Source organism: Tasmannia lanceolata, unplaced genomic scaffold (assembly GCF_043159265.1).
Source record: "Tasmannia lanceolata isolate RefF3 unplaced genomic scaffold, GAP_Taslan_0.1 ptg000012l, whole genome shotgun sequence".
NCBI classification, from domain to species: Eukaryota; Viridiplantae; Streptophyta; class Magnoliopsida; order Canellales; family Winteraceae; genus Tasmannia; species Tasmannia lanceolata.
This window is the reverse complement of record NW_027518689.1, coordinates 36268654-36291005: the sequence shown is the minus strand read 5'-3', so window position 1 is coordinate 36291005 and position 22352 is coordinate 36268654. Positions and strand designations below refer to the sequence as shown.

At 40.0% G+C, this 22352-nt stretch overlaps 1 protein-coding gene across 4 annotated transcripts in view; it reads left to right on the top strand.

Moving 5' to 3' along the window:
- LOC143888030 (MAP3K epsilon protein kinase 1-like) overlaps positions 1-22352 on the top strand; it is a 57750-nt gene that overhangs the window by 3228 nt on the left and 32170 nt on the right. For 3 of the 4 annotated variants that reach the window (XM_077392317.1, XM_077392315.1, XM_077392316.1), the window contains exons 5-12: positions 9564-9584; positions 11808-11881; positions 12027-12117; positions 12198-12281; positions 16710-16811; positions 17749-17880; positions 18151-18222; positions 18424-18530. In XM_077392317.1, coding sequence (XP_077248432.1) covers positions 9564-9584; positions 11808-11881; positions 12027-12117; positions 12198-12281; positions 16710-16811; positions 17749-17880; positions 18151-18222; positions 18424-18530 — 683 coding nt within the window. The remainder of the gene's footprint in view (positions 1-9563; positions 9585-11807; positions 11882-12026; positions 12118-12197; positions 12282-16709; positions 16812-17748; positions 17881-18150; positions 18223-18423; positions 18531-22352) is intronic. The other variant, XM_077392318.1, reaches the window with a different exon arrangement.

Here is a 22352-nt window from a genome sequence, read left to right as displayed (position 1 = left end):
TCGACCCATCACCAACAAAAAGATTGGATAGTGTAGGATTTTGATACGTTGGAGGTGAGCGTATACATTATTAATAGAAAGAAGCTCCTTTTTGGCAAGAATCTGTCGATGAACTGAATGATACTCGGGATTAAGACATTTGAGAATTTCCAATTTTGCAAGTCTAAATTTCTGTTTTTTTCCTCTTCAAAAGTTCTATATCATTCAATAAAGGGTGATACACATTTAACTCTTTGCACGTACCACAAAGAGGGCTATAATACTAGGACTTTTTTTTTGTTGTAATAAGATTTTTTTTTATTTCAAAAAACTTGGAGATACGTGAGATATTATCATAAGAAGAGCATGTATCACACACAATCTCTGGTACTGTTTAGCAGGATCCAAGACTGTTTAGTGTTTACATTAGTAGTCATTTGAGTTTACATACTATTCCATAACCGTGTCATATTTTGATATTTTTTTGGCAACCAGCATTCATGCTTACTAACAAATTCATTAGGCCCATCTTTTGTTAAAAAAAAAAATAATTTACCTCTAGCACCTAGTGCCACTTTGACTTATTTTGCCCTTAGAAGGTAGTAATACCCATTCAAGCTGGAAATAATATAGCACCTGATCTAAACCATTTGAGAAATAAAAAAGGGAATACTTACTGTTAGGTAAAATAAGTTAAAGTGGGTATTACTACCTTCTAAGGGCAAAATAAGTCAAAGTGGCACTAGGTGCTGGAGGGAAATTAATTTTTTTTTAACAAAAGATGGGCCTAATGAATTTGTTAGTAAGCATGAACGGTGGCTGCGAAAAAATTATCAAAATATGACACGGTTATGGAATAGTATGTAAACTCAAATGACTGCTAATGTAAATGTTGCGAGAAAGAATTAGAGAAGAGAAAGTGAGTTAGAGAGATGATCTCCCCCTCACTAATATAGTTATTAATAATGGAGAAGCATAATTACATCTATGCCCTCACGCTTATTACATATATCCAATTATATCCAACACTCCCCCTCAAGCTGGAATGTAGATATTGTACATTCCTAGCTTGCTACAAATATCATTCAACTTTGACTTAGGCAAGGGTTTCGTAAATATGTCAGCTAACTGGTCCACAGATCGAGTAAAAGAAACCTGTATCTCTCCTTTATGAATTTTCTGACGAATAAAGTGGCAATCCACCTCCTTGATTCTCTCATGGAAAACAGAATTGGTAGCTATGTGAATTGCAGCTTTGTTATCACAATAAAGCTGAGTTGAAGAAGAACAAGGAAAACCAATCTCCGCCATGAGGGAACGTAACCAAAGGAGCTCCGCACTAGTATAGGGCATAGCTCGATATTCTGCCTCAACACTTGACTTCGAAACAACTTCTTGCTTTTTACTTTTCCAAGACACCAGATTGCCCCCAACAAATGTACAGTAGCCAGTGGTTGATCTCTTATCTGCTTGAGATCCTGCCCAATCTGCATCACAATAGCCTTCTATTCTGACATGTCCATTTTTCTTGAATAGTAGTCCTTTCCCTGGTGCTCCTTTCAAATAACGGAGAATCTGAACTACTGTCGCCCAGTGAGAAGTACTAGGAGCACTCATGAACTGACTGACTACTCCAACTGCATAGGAGATATCTGGGCGAGTAACTGTAAGATATATGAGCTTGCCAACTAGTCGTCTAGATCTGCTAGGGTCTTCCAACAGATCTTCTTCCTCTGGAATAAGCTTTCACACTAGGATCCATAGGCACAGATATAGGCTTTACTCCAAGATTTCCTGTTTCTTCCAGTAGGTCTAACACATACTTTCTCTGTGATAAAGATATTCCTTGAGAAGAATAGGCCACCTCTATCCCTAGAAAGTATCTAAGTCGACCCAAATCCTTTGTTGCAAACTCTGTCTGAAAGAAACTCTTCAACCTTTGAATTTCTCTTGAGTTGTTTCCTGTAATAATGATGTCATCAACATACACAATCAGAAGGTTGCTCCCTGTAGAGGATTTATTACTGAATACTGAATGGTCTACTGCACACTGTCTAAGACCAAAGCGAATAACCTTCCTCACTAAATCGACCAAACCATGCTCTTGGAGACTGTTTCAAAGCATATAAGGATTTCTTAAGGCGATAAACAGAGGAGGAAATCTCCCCCAGCAGCATACCCTGGAGGCTGCTCCATGTAAACCTCCTCCTGTAGATCGCCATGCAGAAAGGCATTCTTTACATCAAGTTGATGCAGAGGCCAGCCAACCATGATTAGCTGCCATGGATAAGATGACACGAACTGAAGGAATCTTGGCTTCAAGGGAGAAAGTCTCATGATAGTCAACCTCAAAGGTCTGAGTTAGCAACCAGACGAGCTTTCAACCGTTCAACCTTTCCAGCAGGTAAATACTTAATGGAGAAGACCCAACGACAACCAACTGGTCGAGTTCCAGCTGGAAGATAAACAAGTTCCCATGTTTGGTTGGATCAAAGTGCCCCCATTTCCAGATCCATAGCAGCTCGCCAGCCAGGATGTTCAATAGCCTCCTGTAATGATTTTGGTAACTCTACAGAGGACAAGGAAGAAACAAAGTCTTGAAAAGAAGGCGCTAGTCTATCATAAGAAACAAACTGAAAAATAGGATGGGCTGTAGAATGAGACCTAGTACGAGAAGCAATGAGAGAATAAGAAGTAATGGCAGATGATGGTAAAGAAGATACCTCAGTAGGCATGACTGGGACCTCGACTGTAGCAGACGATGGATGATGAGAAGGAGGTGGAGGCCTCGTATTCTGCACTCGTCGCTGATATTCTTTTGTAACGGGTGGGCGAACCACTGGAACTGAAGAAGAGGGTGCCGGTTCTGAGTGTGGCGCAGGCTGGAGTGGTACCTGTACAGGGTCAGCAAGCAAAGGAAGAAACAAGGGTACCTCATCCAGGATGGAACTAGGAGCAGGAGGAGTCGAAGGCCCAAAAAAAGGTTCTGATTCAAAGAATGTTACGTCGGCGGAGACAAACCATCGTCGTAAACGAGGACTATAGCAGCGATAACCTTTTTGAGTCCTAGAATAACCCAGAAAGGCACAACGCTCTGACCGATGATCAAGTTTGTCCCTACTAGGTCCAAGAAGGTGAACGAAACAGACACCCAAAGACGCGAGGGAGGAGAGGAAACGGCTCCTGTTGAAGATACAACAGACGAAAAGGAGAGGAACCACGAAGGACAGAAAATGGGAGACGATTTGCAAGAAAACATGACGTCAACACTGCCTCTCCCCAAAAAGATTTAGGGACTCACATTTGAAACAAGAGCGTGCGAGTAACTTTAAGTAGGTATCTCAATTTTCTTTCTGCGACACAATTTTGCTGCGACGTGTAGGCACACGAAGATTGATGAATAATTCCATGACCTGTAAGATAATCCTCAAAACCATGTGTAGAAGATAAATATTCGCGAGCATTATCAGTACGGAGACATTTGATATTGCAATTAAACTGGTTATTTATTTCAACATGAAATTTCTGAAAAGCACTGAAGACCTGGGAGCGACCTTTCAACAAATAGATCCATGTCATACGTGAGTAATCATCAATAAAAACAACGAAATACCTAAAACCATTATTGAATGCGACCCTAGAGGGCCCCCATACATTAGAATGAACTAAACTAAAAGAATTATCGACACGACTCGGGAAGGAAAAGATACCCAGTGATGCTTCCCAAGTTCACACGACTCGCACTGGAATGGAGAAATAGAAGATGGAACATAAGACGTCTGCTGAAGGCGCTGAAGGCGCTGAATGGACAAATGACCAAGATGGCAATGCTACTGAAATGCATCAACAGATGTATGCCTGTAGGAGAACGACTGCAGTCAAGGTGGTAGAGACCATCCACCTCACGACCCGATCCAATCGTCTTCCCAGTCGAAAGATCCTGAAAACACAATACGATGGATAAATGAGATGGAGCACTGAAGATTTTTCATTAATTGGCTAACAGACAATAAGCTAAAAGGAGATTTTGGAACACATAAAACAAATGATAAAGAAATATTAGGTGAAGGACAAATTGTGCCAATACCAGTGATGGGGGAAGTGGACCCATCAGCAAGAGTAATGGTCTGAGTTCCTGTCGGAATGGAATGAAAAGAAGCAAGCTGAGAAGAGTTACCAGTAATGTGATTGGAGGCTCCAGAGTCAATAATCCAGGACCCGGAGCTAGAAAGTAAGGTCGTGGGTGAGCTACCTGGCTGAGCAAACCCAGCAGTATGATGGGAGGCTTTCTGTCTGAACCACTGCAGCTCCTCATAATCTAATCTCGTGAATGTGAAAGGTTCATCAGCAGAAATAGAGACAGGCAAAGAGGTCACACTGTCAGACGGACCGGTCACAGTGAGATGAGCTGACCGGCCTATGCGAAGCTCTGGATGTAGTGTGTAGCATGTCTCAATCTAGTGGCCATCCCTATGACAATGAGTACAATAAGGACGACCACGACCAGCACCAACCCTGCCACGGCCACAAGCCCGAGTTGAGTAGCCACCTCCTTTAGGTGGTCGAGACCTACCAGAACTGTCAGAAGAAACTAGAGCTGCACTCTCAAACGGAAGGCTGGGAGATGGATCATCAAGACACTGCTGTGCTCGTAAATAAGTCTCCCGTAATGAGGGAATAGTGCCCGAGCTAAGGACCTGCTGACGGAAAGGAAGCAAACTCAGGGCCTAAGGTCTCAAGATAGTGAACAGCCCAGATCTGCTCTTGCTGGCGGCGAAGAACATTGATATCAGACGTGAGGGGTAAGTAGATGTCAAGCTGCTGACATAAGGACAGAAACTGGCCATAATGAGTCTCCAGGGACAGATCACCACGGCCAAGACGCATCCACTCAGAGTAAGTAGAGCAAATACGTCGGAGATTCTCAACCCCAGAGTAAGTGTCAGCGGTATGATCCCAAATCTCCTTCGCAGTGGGAAGGAGAATCATCGTGGATGATATGGCAGGCGTCATGCGCTGCCTTAGAAGACTGCGAATCAAGGCATCTTCCATTTCCCAACGGGTGAACGATGGGTCTGTACATGGAGGGGGGTCCTGACGAAGAAAACTGACCTAACCTTTCCCAAGGAGATAGGTCTCAATTGCAACTTTCCAGGAAAGGTAGTTAGTTCCATCAAACTTGGCAATATTCAACTGTGGGTATGAACCCTCTACAGGTGCCAAGGTAGGGTGAGATAATGAAGAAGGAACCGACGGTGTGGTAGAAGCATGAGTCTCAGTGGTCATGCCAAGAGATGAATCAATGATGCAGGAGGATCCATCAAGACAATAAAGATCAAGAAATAACGATACCACAACCAAGGGCTCCAACGAGGAGACGTAGAGAAGACGAATAAGAACTAACTAATTCACCAGGAAGCTCATAGAAAAAGCGCACAAGAAAGGACCAAATGCATAGAGAGACCCACATAGAGACTAGGAAGATGCCGAAGATGTAGTAAGAAGAGAGAAATCTAACACATCAAAGAAAGAGGGTAAGAAATAAGGCTTTTTACAAAGAAATCCAAACACTGCTTGGGTTTTCAGGGGGGGCGCGAGTGGGTTTGAGGGGTGGGGTCAAAACACTGGACTGCTTGGGTTTGAGGGGGGCAAAACGCGGAACGTACTTGGGTTTCCAGTGGGCGCGAGTGGGTTTGAGAGGGGACAAAAAGATGAAATCTGTTTTGGATATGGGGAAGGTTAGGGTTAGGTTTAGGGCATGGGAGAGATGAAGATGAGAATGTGGAAGGGGTTAGGGAGAGATAAAGATGAGGATGAGGAAAGGGGTTAGGGTTAGGGTTGAGGAATGGAGAAGATGGAGGCTAAGGGGTTTCCCTAGGGATCAAAAACCCTAAGGCTTTGATACCATGTTGAGAGAAAGAATTAGAGAAGAGAAAGTGAGTTAGAGAGATGATCTCCCCCTCACTAATATATTTATTAATAATGGAGAAGCATAATTACATCTATGCCCTCAGGCTTACTACATATATCCAACAGTAAACACTAAACAGTCTTGGATCCTACTAAACAGTACCAAAGATTGTGTGTGATACATGCTCTTCTTATAATAATATCTCACGTATCTCCAAGTTTTCTGAAATAAAAAAAAATCTTATTACAACAAAAAAAAAGGTCATAGTATTATAGCCCTCTTTGTGGTATGTGCCAATTGCTAAATGTGTATCAGCCTCTAATTGAATGATGTAGAGCATTTGAAGAGAAAACAACAAAAATTTAGAGTTGCAAAATTGGAAATTCTCAAATATCTTAATCCCGAGTATCATTCAGTTCATCGACAAATTCTTGCCAGAAAGGAGCTTCTTTCTATTAATAATGTATACGCTCACCTCCAAAGTATCAAAATCCTACACTATCCAATCTTTTTGTTGGTGATGGGTCGACCCTGACAACATCTGTGTAGAGGTGAGTTGGTGAGGACTGTTCTTAATTCCTGCCAACTTTTCTGAACCACAACATTCAATATCCCCAAAGCTGTCTTAGCCTCCATCATTGAAAAGAATTTTAGAGACTTTATATGGGCGGGATGTGACATGAAGAGGAAATATCATCTGATAGCATGGGAAGATCTATGCAATCCGAAGCTAGAAGGAGGTCTCGGGATTAGGAGGCTTGTTGACATAAATACGGCTGCGCAAATCAAACAGATTTGGCATATAGTCAATAAGAGAAGCGCCCCATGGTGTGAACCGGTCCATAGAAAGTACATAGTAGGAAGAAGCATATGGACAATTAAAATGCCTTCAAGTCCTTCTTGGGGTTTTAGAAGCATCATCCAGGATAGAGACCAAGCTAAAGAAAGGTATACATTTTTGGCACCAACATTGGCACCTAGAGGGGGCTCGATGTCACAACAAATCTCTAGAAGCTCGGTTGACCGCAAACCGCCTTGATCTAAGTCCTTGGTGGTGGTAAGTGGGGCAGATTCTTTGACAAGCAATTGTTGCAAGATGTAAAGAATAGCATATCCAAAGCAATTAGTATCACAGGACAAGAGAACGAAATAGCATGGAAGCCAAGTATTGATGGGAAATTCACATTGAAAAGTGCATGAAGTACATTACGAACAAAATACAGGTTGTTCTTTGGGCCAAATCAATTTGGTTCATGGGCCACATTCCAAAACACGCTTTTGTTACTTGGCAGGCAATGCACGCCAAACTTAGCACAAGTGATGGAATGGCCTTTCTTCGAGGTAATGTCGTCTAACACATGCATCCTTTTCAAACCCCATAAGCACCAATCAGATGAAGAAGATTGGATTCAGAGCGCATTCAGCGGCCACTGTCAGTCCTCAACCGCCATGTGCCTCGATTTTGCTGCTACCATAAGTCAAGGTCTACCCATCACCAACAAAAAGATTGGATAGTGTAGGATTTTGATACGTTGGAGGTGAGCGTATACATTATTCATAGAAAGAAGCTCCTTTCTGGCAAGAATCTGTCGATGAACTGAATGATACTCGGGATTAAGACATTTGAGAATTTCCAATTCTACAACTCTAAATTTTTGTTGTTTTCTCTTCAAAAAGCTCTATATCATTCAATAAAGGCCGATACACATTTAGCTCTTTGCACATACCACAAAGAGGGCTATAATACTAGGACTGTTTTTTTTCCAGAAAACTCAGAGATACGTGAGACATTATCATAAGAGGAGCATGTATCACACACAATCTCCGGTACTGTTTAGCAGGATCCAAGACTGTTTAGTGTTTACATTAGCAGTCATTTGAGTTTACATACTATTCCATAACCGTGTCATTTTTGATATTTTTTTCGCAGCCACCATATATGGTTACTAACAAATTCATTTGGCCCATCTTTTGTTAAAAAAAAAATTAATTTCCTTCTAGCACCTAGTGCCACTTTGACTTATTTTGCCCTTAGAAGGTAGTAATACCCATTCAAGCTGGAAATAATATAGCACCTGATCCAAACCATTTGAGAAATAAGAAAGGGAATACTTACTGTTAGATCTGATTGAACACTTTATCCTTTACACTTTGTTTTTTGAAAGTTCACTAAACAATTTTATTCCGAATCAAAGAACATTACAAAGGGGACAAGCTGTCCCACAAAGTATTGCCAGGGATTATCCTTTACACTTGAGCATCACACAATCTTCCATAGCCCTTCAAACACATCAGCCACCTTAAGAACCGATTCCGATCACAATTCCTATCAACCAAGAACATCCCGGCACAAAGCACAGACAACCACATTGGTTTCTGCCAAGGGAGGAACACCCTAGGTCCTCTTGGACGGCTAGTACAGGGCAGATCTAGAGTTTCAAAAGGGATTCTATAGAGCAAAAGGAAGAAGAAATTAAGCAAGAACTATACCATTCCAAAAAAAAAATGAAGATCTCTTGAACCATAGGATCAATGCACTGATACCATCTCAAGAAAGTAAATAAGGATGGAAGAGAAGAGAAGGAAAGAAACACAAAGAAAGAGAGAAGGCATTATTAGTGAAGATGGAAGACATCAAGAAATGGAAGATGTCATATCATCATCTTTGTCCCCTCACATTAAATTATATTACCAAAAAGGAAAAACCCAGAGTACAATATGCTACTAACAAATGAAGAAAAATATAAATGTATGTTATATACCTATGAACAACACCAAGAATAAAAGGGTTTTAACACATGGTCTTGGTTTTGAGCAACTATCAAAACTAATGTATTCGGAGGACCTCCTGTTATAGATTCCAGTCACTGTTACAACATTCACATTCATTGCACTTACTATCACAGTAACATCTACAGCTGATTTGGATTTTTGAGGTATTGTTTAGACTTTAGACTATTCATTGTGAGGTTTATTCTCTTTTTCTTGCTTAAATTCCAAAACCAAAAGGATGCTAATTTTATATCCAACCTGCCTCAGTGAAACTCAGTGAGGATCTTTATAGAGGCTCCCTGTCTCCAAGACTTCAAAGCATTATTCAATAAGAGGTCTGAGCTTTGAAGGCATTGAAACATAAACTGAAATTTTCAAAAAAAAAAGAAAAAAAAGAAAAAGAAAAGAAGAAGTTATCTTCGAAAGGCAGAGAGAACCAACTTGTACCATTTATTAAAAAATATAGATGGCTTTAATGCCAAATTTTGACTATATTGTGCACTCAGAATAAATGGAATGTGCTATTTTATTTCCTGAACTGGAAACCTATGTGAAGCTAATATGATTCCCATCAGGTGACTCAGATAGTTCTGGGAGTAAGTCACTCTTGCTCTATTTTTTGAACAGGAAGTCACTTTTGCTCTATTGCCATCTATTTTAATTCAGTTTTGCAAATGGCGTGTACCATCTGTCTTATTTTATGTAATTAGGTGATAGTATTCTCTCTGTTGAGTCTACGATGTATTGTACAAGGAAGCAGTATCATTCTATCATTCATTTTTGAAAAGAATTGTCAATTATGCAAAATAACTGTTTCTTGTCAATTTTAAAAGTGTCTTACCAGCTTTTGTTTTCCTTTTGCAACACCTTATTCATCGATGGCCACATTCGAATCTCTCAGCAAGAAATTGATTTACTGAAGGTACTTCTTTTTATAGTTGGCTCTTTCTTTTCTAGTAGGGGCATATACTTTGTTATCGTGCTTTGTATTTCTCAAGTATTCTGGCAATTGCATTAGGAAAAATTGCAAATGGGGGACACCAAAATGCGATAATTGCCAACGAGGGACACTCAACTCAACTCAACGAAGCCTTTGTCCCAAACTAGTTGGGGTCGGCTAAATGAATCCTTTAGAAAAATTTCATGAAGAAAGTGAAAGGAATCTACCCGGCTCTAATCGTAGCTCTAGTTAAATTCGTCTATGTGGATCATTTTCTTCCATTCTATCCTATCCAAGGTCATGTCCTCTGTTATGTTCCTAGCTGTCAAGTCTTTCCTCACTGTTTCTAGCCAAGTTGTTTTCGGTCTGCTCCTACCTCTTTTTACTCCATCAACTTGGCACTAGTTGCCTCTTCTCACTGGAGCATCCAAAGGCCTACGTTGAATATGTCCAAACCATCTTAAGCGGTGCTCTCTCATCTTCTCCTCAATTGGTGCCACCCCCACCTTTTTACGAATGTCTTCATTTTTAATTCTATGTAACCTTGTGTGGCCGCACATCCATCTAAGCATTCGCATCTCCGCTACACTCATCTTATTTACATGCTGCTTCTTGATGGCCTAACATTATGAGCCGTACAACATGGTTGGCCTCACAGCTGTCTTATAAAACTTTCCCTTCAACTTCGTAGGGTTTTTACGGTCGCACAGAACTCCTGAGGCAAGCTTCCACTTCAACCAACCTGCTCTTATTCTATGGTTAACATCCTCTTCAATCTCTCCTTCCTTATGTAGAATTGAACCAAGATAGCGAAAGATATCCCTCTTAGGTACCTCCTGTCGTCATATTTACTACATCCTCGTTCCGCCTCTTTACGTTACTAAAGTTGCACTCCATATACTCTGTCTCAGTCCTACTCACTCTAGAACCTTTGGATTCCAAAGTAGTTCTCCATAACTCTAACCTAGCATTTACTCCTGCTTTCGTTTCAATGATTAATACTTTGTCATCTGCAAATAACATACACCATGACACCTCATCCTGGATACCCTCCGTAAGCTCATCCATAACTAGGGTAAAGAGATAAGGGCTTAGAGCTGATCCTTGATGCAGTCCTATTGTAATTGGAAACTCACTAGATGTGCCATCCGTGGTTTTGACACTAGTTACTGCTCCATCGTACAAATCCTTTATCACATCAACATATTTAGTAGGCCCTTTTTCCTTTCAAGGACCCACCACATAAAACTCATGGGAACCCTATCATACGCTTTCCCTAAATCAATGAAGACCATATGAAGGTCCTTTTTATTTTCTTTAAATCTCTCCATTAACCGCCTAATCAAGAAGATAGCTTCGATCATCCGGGCATGAATCCAAACTGATTCTCTGACACCTTAGTCTCTTTTTTTAGTCTATGCTCAATTACCCTCTCCCAAAGCTTCATGGTGTAAACAACGGGGGACGCTCTTTTGAAAAATTAAAGGGGGGGTCGAAAACAGGGTTATCAAGTTTAAAAAGGGTATCAAGTACGTAAACAGTGAAAATTTGACCATAATGCTCCTAGGGGTTATCAACTCTAAAAAGGGGTTATCAAGTACGTAAACAGCGATTATCAAGTTCATAAAGACTTGATAACCCCTGTTTAGACTTGCTAACCCCTTGTGAGACTCAATACCCTGTTGAGAACTTGATATCACCTTGACAACCCTGTTTAGGTAAGAGTTGTTAAATCATATTTAAACCTGTTAACAAGTTGATAACCCCTTTTTAGACTTGATAACCCCTTTTTAGTCTTGATAACCCCTAGGGGCATTTTGGTCAGGTTTTCCCGCAAATTCCGTTTTCAACCCCCATTTATAATTTTTCAAAAGAGTGTCCCCCATTGGCAATTCTCATATTTTGGTGTCCCCCATTTGCAATTTTTCCATTGCATTAAGATTCACTTTTTGGCTTTTGCATGATGCTAATGTACTGTCAAATATGCTTCATTCATGACCTGATGAATGTAACCAACATGTCGTCTGATGATTGGTGAACCATATCAGGGAATCATGATATTATATATCGACTTACTCTATTTAAGTAGACTAAATATATTTCCCTAGTTGGTAGTACTGGTACTAGGTTAGGTGCCAGAGCGGTATGGTATCGGATGTGTGTATTTAAACCATGGTTTCTTATATTGTGCACAATCTGTTGCAGAATTTGAACCATAAAAATATTGTGAAGTATCTTGGATCCTTGAAGACAAAGACTCACCTGCACATTATTCTTGAGTAAGTAACCATCAACAATCATAACCAATTTCATTTTTTTTCCTTTTCTCCTAGTTTCCATTTTATAGATTTATTGACAAGTGGGTATAGCGGTTCCACTGTCAGGAAAATATATGCACTGATATAGTGAGTGGAGTTCATGTAGGTACGTAGAAAATGGCTCACTCGCTAACATTATCAAGCCAAACAAATTTGGACCTTTCCCTGAGTCATTGGTAGCAGTTTACATTGCTCAGGTTTGCATATAAGTGACTTGTATGTATATTTTTCAGGGTATTTTCTTGATCGTTTAAAATCACTAGTTCATCATAAACAGGTGTTGGAAGGTTTGGTTTATCTACATGAACAAGGTGTAATACATCGAGATATCAAGGGTGCAAATATATTGACCACAAAAGAGGTAATCTTGCAATTCGATATATTGCTTTCAGTGATACATATTTCTAGTAAATTCTATAGTCTTTGTTGAGTCATTATCATTTTCATATGTCGAATAGGTTATTTTTTTCATAAGAACTATCTACATTTTCTCAATATTTTATTGATTTTAAATTTTGTTATTTTGAACTATTTATACCACCAGTAGCTGCCATTATTGCCATGTTCTGGATACCGCCGTAATGGAATTAAAAATCGTAAGTACAACTTTTGGTGGGTTACGGGCATCCTCTAAAAATCTCCCTCCACAATAAGATGATCCAAATCTCTTCTGTCCGTTATCCTGACCAAAATTCCTAAGATCTGACCAAAATTTCCGAAATTCGACTGAAATGGTCGGACCGTCGGAACGACCAAAAAAAATGGAAAGATATTATTTGCATTTCATTTTATTTCAGTTTTTTTAGAGTTTTTCATTTCATTTTATTAGCGTAGAGAATGATATTTGGTATGCAACATCATTGAACTACACAACAAAGTAACCGTATCTTATGCATGGGATGTCAGATCGGCATGAGACTAATAATACCTCATAACTATGTGATATTGACATAAAGTTGGGGTCCTTAGAGGGGAGATTGGTCATTGTACATTCTTATACCGCATTACATTGTACTTCTTTATTGACTTCATTGTTCTAGACATGCACTACAACACATGTCACTAGGTGTTCAATGCAAGTAAGCCATTGTCGATGTTTTTATTCGTTATGTAATGGTTTCTAAGTATGTATTTGAGCTTAATCTAGTATTTCCCAAAGTCTCATCTTAAAATTTCATCATTTACAATTTTTTTAAAAAGATTAATTTTTTTTATCATTTGCATATGTTTCCATGAGCCAGGTAGATCCTTTCACCTTCGTCATGAAAATTTTCTGAAGGATTCATTAGCCGACCCCAACTACTTTGAGACAAAGGCTTAGTTGAGTTGAGTTGAGTTGCATATGTTTCCATACGTTTCTTTGATCTTACAAGATTTCCACCTGAATTTCCACCGAGACTGAAATGTTTCGGTTTCCGTGCCGACCGAAACCTAAACCAAAACCGAAATTTAAAACCTTGCATACGTCGACCATCCTCTCTCTCTCTCTCTCTCTATATATATATATATATATATATATATATATAGCAGAAGAGAAAAGAAGAGAATTTTTTGAAAATTCTATCAGAATTACACATCACTTTTTTTGACTTTTTTTTAACAAAGGCACCCATTCAACCCACATATTTTCAATCCTACCCTCTCCTTTATGCTTTTTAACAAAGGCACCCATTAAACCACATAATTTCAATCTTACCCCTTTCCTTTATGCTTTTTTAATAAAAAATCTATAGGGTGATCTTAACCATCGGATTTAAGAGGAATTATGGAAACCTCTATAGATTGGAGGGCTAGGATCAGCCTATAGAAATGATTTTTGGGGCACAACCTATTTATGTAGTGTTCCATCACATGGACGGTTTGGATCAACCTATGATGTGGTCCATACAGTTCTTTGTCGGCCCGTGCATCGCACGGGGTTTTTTACTAGTATATATATATATATGCAAGGGCCCTCTCCCTATCTCTTGATACAAGGTACCTGCCCTCTCTTTTTTTTCTCTCCTCTCCTCCCTAATCTTTAACAAAAAACCAACTATTTAATCCTTCGTTAACATCCCATTAGTATTCCCTACCATTCCACCTTCCTCCATTTAATATTTTCATTAGTTTCAACTGCCTCTTTTCCCTTTCAACTGCTCTTTCAACAATTTCACAAGCCCTTTTCAACATTTTCCCAAACCCTTTTAAACCTTTACACATCCCTTTTCCTTGCAACTGATGGTTAACAAAGGACTCTTTTCCCTTTTCTTTGGAGCCAATTTTGCATGTTTTTTGTTGCCAAGAGTGCGGTTTAGAGGCCATGGAAGATGATGGGGTTAAAAACCGGGATTTAAGAGGGTGAGAGGGAGAAGATGTAATGTTGTTGAAGGTGATAAGGGGATTGCTTCTTGTTGGGAGAATGGTGATGGGACATGATGGCAGTGGATGAAGGTAGGTAGGTATTTTTTTTCCTGCATCATATCTATCTTGATTCTATTCCGACGTTGGTCCGAATGCTAGCAAATGCTAGAATCGGAATCAGGACTGTTTCCGCTGTTGAATTCCAATGCTTACCCAAACACTAGAATCGGAATAACCATTCCGTTTTTTTTTCCGGCCTTCTTGCTTTGGTTGTTAAGATTATTTTGTAGGTCGATGTGGCTTCAAAAACACCATAGTTGGCTGAACAAGGGACACTTCTCCTTTTTGGAAGCCATATTCCAAGAGATTGGGCACTTCCTCTCCTCTTTCATAGTTGGGAAGATCTTTTACATATATTGGGAAGCTAACATTTTAGAGGGTTGTTGATCTATGAGAACCTTCTACTTATCCAGTTATCCCAGAGATTTATTCTCCCTTGAACCTTTTGTTGCTTTGTTAAAAAACTTATTTTTCTCCAATTTAGCGATGAAAGGTTTATGGGCATCACCTGCTATATCCGCAAGTACTTCATAATACTGGCATTTAGAGAAATATTTACCATTTTTTGTTAATTAGTAAAACTATATACCTCACTCAATTCACATTTTGCTAGATGGGCTCACTTTAGAACACAATTTAGCGTTCTTTGTTATCAGAAGGTTGCTTTTATTAGAAGATTTTTACCTCTTGCACACAACAGATTGCAGCTATTTATCTATTTCAGATTGCAATTTTTACACTCACGTTGAACCTGCGCTGTGTAGCGAAATAGATTGCAGCTAGATATCTTAATTTACATCATTCAAACTTGGGGCCCACTTATTTTGATGATCTAAACCACTCATTTTAGTGTTCTCCATCCTAGATAAGATATGGTACCAAAAACTTCTTGAGACGATGAGTATAACTCTTTGATCTAAGAGATCTTGTCAAGCGCATTGGATCTATTGTTGATGTTCGTGCAGGAAAGGCCATGTTAGGCCGTGTGGTCGACGAGTTGGGAGTACATATTGTTGGAAGAGGGGCTCTAAGCTATCACGAACAAAGACGTATCGGTGTAAAATGGACTGTTTATAAAAGCTATACGTTTACCCCTTAGTTTACCTTGTACATTTGAACAACGGAAATTAAATCAAGGGTAAACCAATACAAGGTAAGTAGATTACTCTGAAATGGTTTACCCTGAAATGAATTCCCCCCTTGTATTTACCCTCACTGGAACAGACCACGTGTTTCAAGGGACCTGATTATCGTTGCCTGGGAATCTCTCTCTCTCTCTCTCTCTCTCTCTCTCTCTCTACATACATACATATATAGAGGAAAAGGATTGTACGCTCGAGCGTACCAAGCTTATGTACGCTCGAGTGCCCAATCACATGTGGGCTCACTTTGTTAGGATGATCCAAAGCATTCATTTGAAAGGCCCTTACATAGATGGGGTGTGTACCAAAAATCAGCTCCATAGGATCATCCTAACCCATCCATTTGTGGAGGGCAAAATGGACAGACCACAAATCTGCCCATTTTTGCCCTCCACTTTTGGAGGGGTTAAGGGGTTAGGATGATTCAATGGAGCTGATTTTTGGTACACACTCTATCTATGATAGGGCCTTGCAAATGAATGCTTTGGATCACCACAAAAAATGAGGGACCCATGTGATTGGGCACTCGAGCGTACCATAAGCTTGGTACGCTCGAGCGTACAATCTTTTTCCTCATATATATATATATATATATATATATATATATATACACACACATTTATAAGAACTGTTGAGGGGCAGTCCAGAGTCACACATGATAATGTAGCCTAGATCAGTATTTCAAAATGCAGATGCGGGTCAGAACACGGCTGAAGAAAATCCTAGTCGACTTGGCACAACGCGGCCGAGTACTCAGTTGACGCGGCTGAGTACTCTGTTGATTCAGTCATAACTTGGGAGATTCAAAGGGGTTTTTATTGACTCTGTTGGGCAAAATGGGAACGCGGCAGCACAACAGCAAAATACGGAACACGGCCAAGGGAAAAGGAAATCGACTCGAGGGAGCCCATGATGATACGGGGGAGTTTTAAAACTATGGCCTAGATCTCTTTCATTGTAGGTAGCCAACTACCTAAACACATGAAGGTATTAGGAGCCTTTTGATTTTGCTTTTTGTCAGCGTCGACCTGAACACTATTTCTATACCATGCTTTTCACACTGTGGTTGGAGTCTTTTGTATTTATGTGCCCCCTTCTGGGTGTATGCTTGTTTTCATTTTGAAATCATTCGTCCCATTCAAAATTGATCTGCATTGCAGGATTTATCTAGCCCAATCAATCATTTTTTACTATCATTTTTTTATCATTACTAGTTGACTTTGTTATGGTAATTATATTTCCAGGGCCTCGTTAAACTTGCTGATTTTGGAGTTGCAACAAAACTAACTGAAGCCGATCTTAATACACATTCTGTTGTTGGAACACCATATTGGATGGCCCCTGAGGTAATATGTAAACTGTTGCTATTTCAATATTTGACCCATTCTGGATTTATGATTAACAGAAAGTTTGACTTTTGCAGGTGAAGTTTGAACTTTTTGGTGATGTTGAAATTTCTTTTGAAACATATTCACGTCTTTAAAAAAAACATATTCATGTCCACAAACTGCTGGGTTGCAGAAATTATTGAGGGAAACTCATGGGTCCTTTCGGAGTCAAGTATCTCAAAGTATAAGTTATAACTAATGTATGTTCCGCCTTTGAATCTTTAAGTTTCACGTTGGCATCTTTCTAAAACATCTGACCGTGGCAGTCTCAAGTGAAATAGGAAAGAGCTCCTTGCCACACCCAACAGATGATGCAAGATTATCTAAATGCCCCTCGGCCGTGTTGCACACCACGGTGATGATATGAGTAGATTGATTCCTCTGTTAGTGTCCAAATAGCTAGTGAAACTTCATCAGTTTATCACATGTTTTAGGGGCTCTCTTTCGAGCCTTCATGGGTTCAATTGAGTGACCATTCATTAGTGGTTACAAACATAGGAAGGTGGGAACTGTCGTTAAGAATGGAACTTGAAGAATGAAAATTGAAGGATGAAATTATGATTTCCTTTGAGAAGCAAGGTAGACGGGGTCTCTGTCCGCTTGGAAGATTCTTCTTTAAAGACTATTTTATGGATTTTGTTTATATTTTGAATAGGTGAAATAAAAGATTTATTTAAATAAGAAACAAAAATCTTAAGGCACCTTCCTATGATTCTCCCTTTTACAAGCATTTAAACCGTATGGAAAATAAACCATCTACTGTTGTTTTATTTCAGCATTTGTGAACTCTCTGTTTATTTTCTTTGATACTGGTATATCAGCTCGGGATATTTATAGACTATAAAAGTTATAATGTGGAAAGTCCCATAACAAGAACTGATTTATCTGGTTGCAGGTGATTGAAATGTCAGGGGTCTGTGCTGCATCAGATATTTGGAGCGTTGGCTGCACTGTGATTGAGCTTCTCACGTGTGTCCCTCCTTACTATGACCTCCAGCCCATGCCAGCCCTTTTCCGTATAGTTCAGGTTTCTTCAACATTTTTTCATCGTTATAATTTTTCTTTGTGGTCTCTTGATTTGATACAGGACATAGTACTTGACCGCTTCAACAAATGAACACATTTTTTTCCCTTTTAAGGGTCCCTGTTTCTGCTGCCCTTTGCCATTTTTCTTCTTTTGTATTGTTTGATTGCGCTTTTGATATCATTGATTGCAGGAAATTTTTGGAACATCTACCTAACTTCCTTTCTTTTTTTACTTGAAAACGTCATTTACTATTTTTTTTTTTTTTTTCAGGATGAGCAGCCTCCCATACCCGATAACTTATCCCCCGATATCACAGATTTTCTGCGTCAGTGCTTTAAGAAGGTAGATATTAGAACTATCAATTGTAAGCATTTTTAACCATTTTCAGCACCCACTTTTGTATTTCTTAGTTTTAAAATTCTGACTATCAGATGATTGGCCCAACACCTTTTTTTCTGCCTTCATGACTAATAATCACTTGGCAGCGACATGCATTTTGTAAACCATTCAATTGGCAAGCTTAACATTGGAGGCATATTTCAGGATGCTATGCAGAGACCAGATGCCAAAACATTACTATTGCATCCTTGGATACAAAACTCAAGGCGTGCTTTGCAGTCCTCTCTCCGGCAAACAGGTGGAACAATGAGGTAATTACATGACGATTTATCCTTGGTAAAGCATTGGATGGTGTAGTTACGAGTTAAGAGTATATTTCAGTATAGCATGCAATGAGGTAATTATTGGTGTTATGCAGTCTGCTATACCGGATCTTTTCAGTACCTTCTATGGTCTAATGGCGGGATAAATTCCAATTAATTAGTTAAAGCAGTTACTAAGATAGTCCAGAAATTGCAAATCGTTCATTGCCTTAAATTTTATTCGATTGAATCATCTCTCTCTCTCTAGTAATGTTCAATGTGGCATTTGCACATTTTAGACCTTGTGATGTGCTAAGATCATCTGTTTGCCATTCAATCTCTTGTACCGTACCTTTTCAGGACTTTCTATTTGTCAAATATGTCATGTTGATCAGAAACATGGTCAAAGCACACATTTAAATTAGCTACTTCAGAAATTTTACTCCCATTGAACATTTGATCACTTTTTCTCCTTTTACTAATGTTTGATGTGACATTTGCTCACTTAAAAAAATTGTCAGATTCGTCTGGGTTGTTATTCATGCTGGTTAGAGAACTCTCTTTTGGTGGGAGTTTACATGGTTAGTGGTCTTTTTTTCGAGTGGGACAAGTAACTTTTGTTCGAGTAAAAAGCAATACTGTTATGTAATGCAGCGGCACAGGATGAACTGTCCCTGCTGCTATAAGACATCAACCTTCCACTTCAGCAAACAGTAACATGCAACGGAAACGTGTACCTAATAGTTGGTTCCTCTCATTCCATGTCTTCGTCTGCCATTTCATTGGATGATCTTGTTCTATGCTTAACAATCGGAACGTAACTTCTCCAAATATAAAGTACCTCCATTCTGAGTCGATGAAGACTTATCTTCTGCTGTGTAATTAGGCGACACCTAGTTCGAGATTGCTTTAAAATTTCTAGTATTACACCACAACATGTGGATCACACCACACGCATTGTAGACTATTCCCTATTCTTGTTACCATACGAGATGCCGGTCTTGTAGGTGACCCTTGTGCCCTCAATAACCCTTCAACTTGTTAGGAAGTTGAAGTTTGATGATCACTACTTTGGCATGCTTTTCTATGAACGTGATTGATCCGACCAGCTGGAGCATTACTAGGAAAGTAGCCAGACTGATACAGAATGACGTGTGTGTTGGAAAGATTCCGTGATAATATATTATAACCTTTGTAGATCTGATGATCAATCATGATTCTTGATTATGATCACATGGTCATGACATACACTTATTTTTTCTTATCCGTTGGCGGTGTCGAGTGTTTTAATGGAAATTTACGAACTTCCTCTAAATGTATTTATGTAGTTAAATATATTTATTTTGGGAAGAAAGGTTTGTGAAATATTTGTTTACTCGATAAATTGATAGTGTGCTGGAGTGAATGGAGGCTCTAAGCTATTAGCTCACATGAGATCGTAGCTGATTTACTTGGATGTATATATCATCTGGGTCTAGGGCAAACTAGATAGAATTGTGATGTTTTCATGTAAGTTAGAGGGAGGTTTGGTATTGTTAGACGAAAGTTTAGACAGAGAAAATAGAATGAGTTAGGGTTATCTCCCCCTGACTCATATCTTTATACTAAAACATAAAGGGATGTACAAAGTCCTAAATGCCCTTAGGCAAATTACATATTCCAACACTCCCCCTCAAGCTGGAATGTAGATATCATACATTCCTAGCTTGTTACATATATCACTCAATTTTGACTTATTTAAGGACTTTGTAAACATATCAGCTAATTGGTCCCCTGACCGAGTAAACACAGTGCAAATCTCTCTTTTCTGGATTCTTTGACGGATAAAATGACAATCCACTTCAATATGCTTGGTGCGCTCATGGAAGACTGGATTGTTGGCAATGTATATTGCAGCTTTGTTGTCGCAGTAAAGCTGCGAAGGAGAAGATGAAATGAAGCCAATTTCAGAAAGAAGTGAACGTAGCCAAATAAGTTCCGTGCTTGTCTGTGCCATTGCCCTGTATTCAGCCTCTGCACTAGACTTAGCTATAACATCCTGCTTCTTACTCTTCCATGAAACAAGATTGTCACCTACAAATGTACAATACCCAGTGGTGGACCGTCTATCTGCTGAGGATCCAGCCCAATCTGCATCAGAGAAGCCTTCCACTTTCATATGGCCATGTCTTTTGAACATCAATCCCTTCCCTGGAGCCCCTTTCAAATACTTGAGAATCTGTGTCACCGCAACCCAGTGAGAAGTACATGGAGAGCTCATATATTGACTGACAACACCAACATCATATGAAATATCTGGCCGGGTAACCGTGAGATATATAAGTTTACCGACAAGCCTGCGATACCTGCCAGGATCGTCCAACAACTCTCCTTCTTCTGGAACGAGTTTCACATTAGGATCCATGGGTGAAGAAGCTGGTTTAACTCCAAGATTGCTTGTTTCTTTTAGCAAGTCCAAGACATACTTTCTCTGTGATAGGAGCAAGCCTCTAGAAGAACGAGCAACCTCTATCCCCAAGAAATACCTGAGCTGACCCAAATCCTTAGTAGAGAATTCCTTTTGCAAGAAGGTTTTCAAACGTTGTATACTTTGTGAATTGCTCCCTGTGATGATTCTGTCATCCACATAAACTATCAACAAAATACACCCAGCTGAAGAGTGATAACTGAAGACTGAGTGATCCACTGCGCATTGTTTCATGCCAAAGCGCATGACTGTCTCACTGAATCTCCCAAACCACGCACACAGAGATTGTTTGAGGCCATAGAGTGACTTGCGTAGGCGACACACGTAGGAGGAAGTCTCCCCCTGAGCAACAAACCCTGGTGGTTGCTCCATATACACCTCCTCAGTCAGGTCGCCATGGAGGAAGGCATTCTTCACATCCAGCTGATGAAGGGGCCAACTATGATTAACAGCAAGAGACAGGAGCACACGGACAGAGGGAATTTTCGCAACGGGACTGAAGGTCTCAGTGTAGTCAACACCAAAAGTCTGAGTGTATCCTTTTGCGACTAACCGTGCTTTTAAGCGCTCGACAGTACCATCAGGGAGGTATTTGATGGAGAAAACCCACCGACAACCAACAGGACGGGCACCGGGGGGTAGAGAAACCAGATCTCATGTATCATTACTATGAAGAGCGCCCATTTCTATGTTCATAGCATCACGCCAGCCAGGATGGTCAAGAGCCTCAGCCACTGACTGTGGTAAAGACATAGAAGACAAGGAGGAAACAAAGCTCTGGAAGGTACTGGTGAGCTTATCATAAGAAACAAAACTCGAAATAGGATGTGCAGTGGAACGGGATCTCGTACGAGATGCAATAGGAGAATCAGAAACAACAGAGGAAGGCGGAAGAGAAGATACCTGAGAGCGGGAGAGAGGGATCATCGGCTCAGAAGATGATTGTGCGAGAGGAGGTAGAAGAGACCTATCTGTAACTTGGCGCCGCTGATACTGTTGTGTAATTTTAGGTGGAGCTGGCTTCTCCAACGCGGCAGAAGAAGTAGAAGCTGCAGAAGCTGGCCGCACGGAAAGAGGAGATGACGGAAGAGAAGCAGGTAGATCTGGTAAGGGAAGCGAGACCTCGGACTCGAGAGAAGGGGTGAAAGATGCCGCGTCATGTTGGAAGAATGCCTCAGACTTAAAGAACGTAACATCGGCTGAGACAAACCAGCGACGTAGACGAGGGCTATAGCAACGATAGCCTTTTTGCGTACGGGAATACCCCAGAAAGACACAACGCTCAGACCGGGGATCGAGTTTGTCACGGCCAGGTCTAAGGTGATGAACAAAACAAACGCATCCAAATACACGAGGTGTCAGAG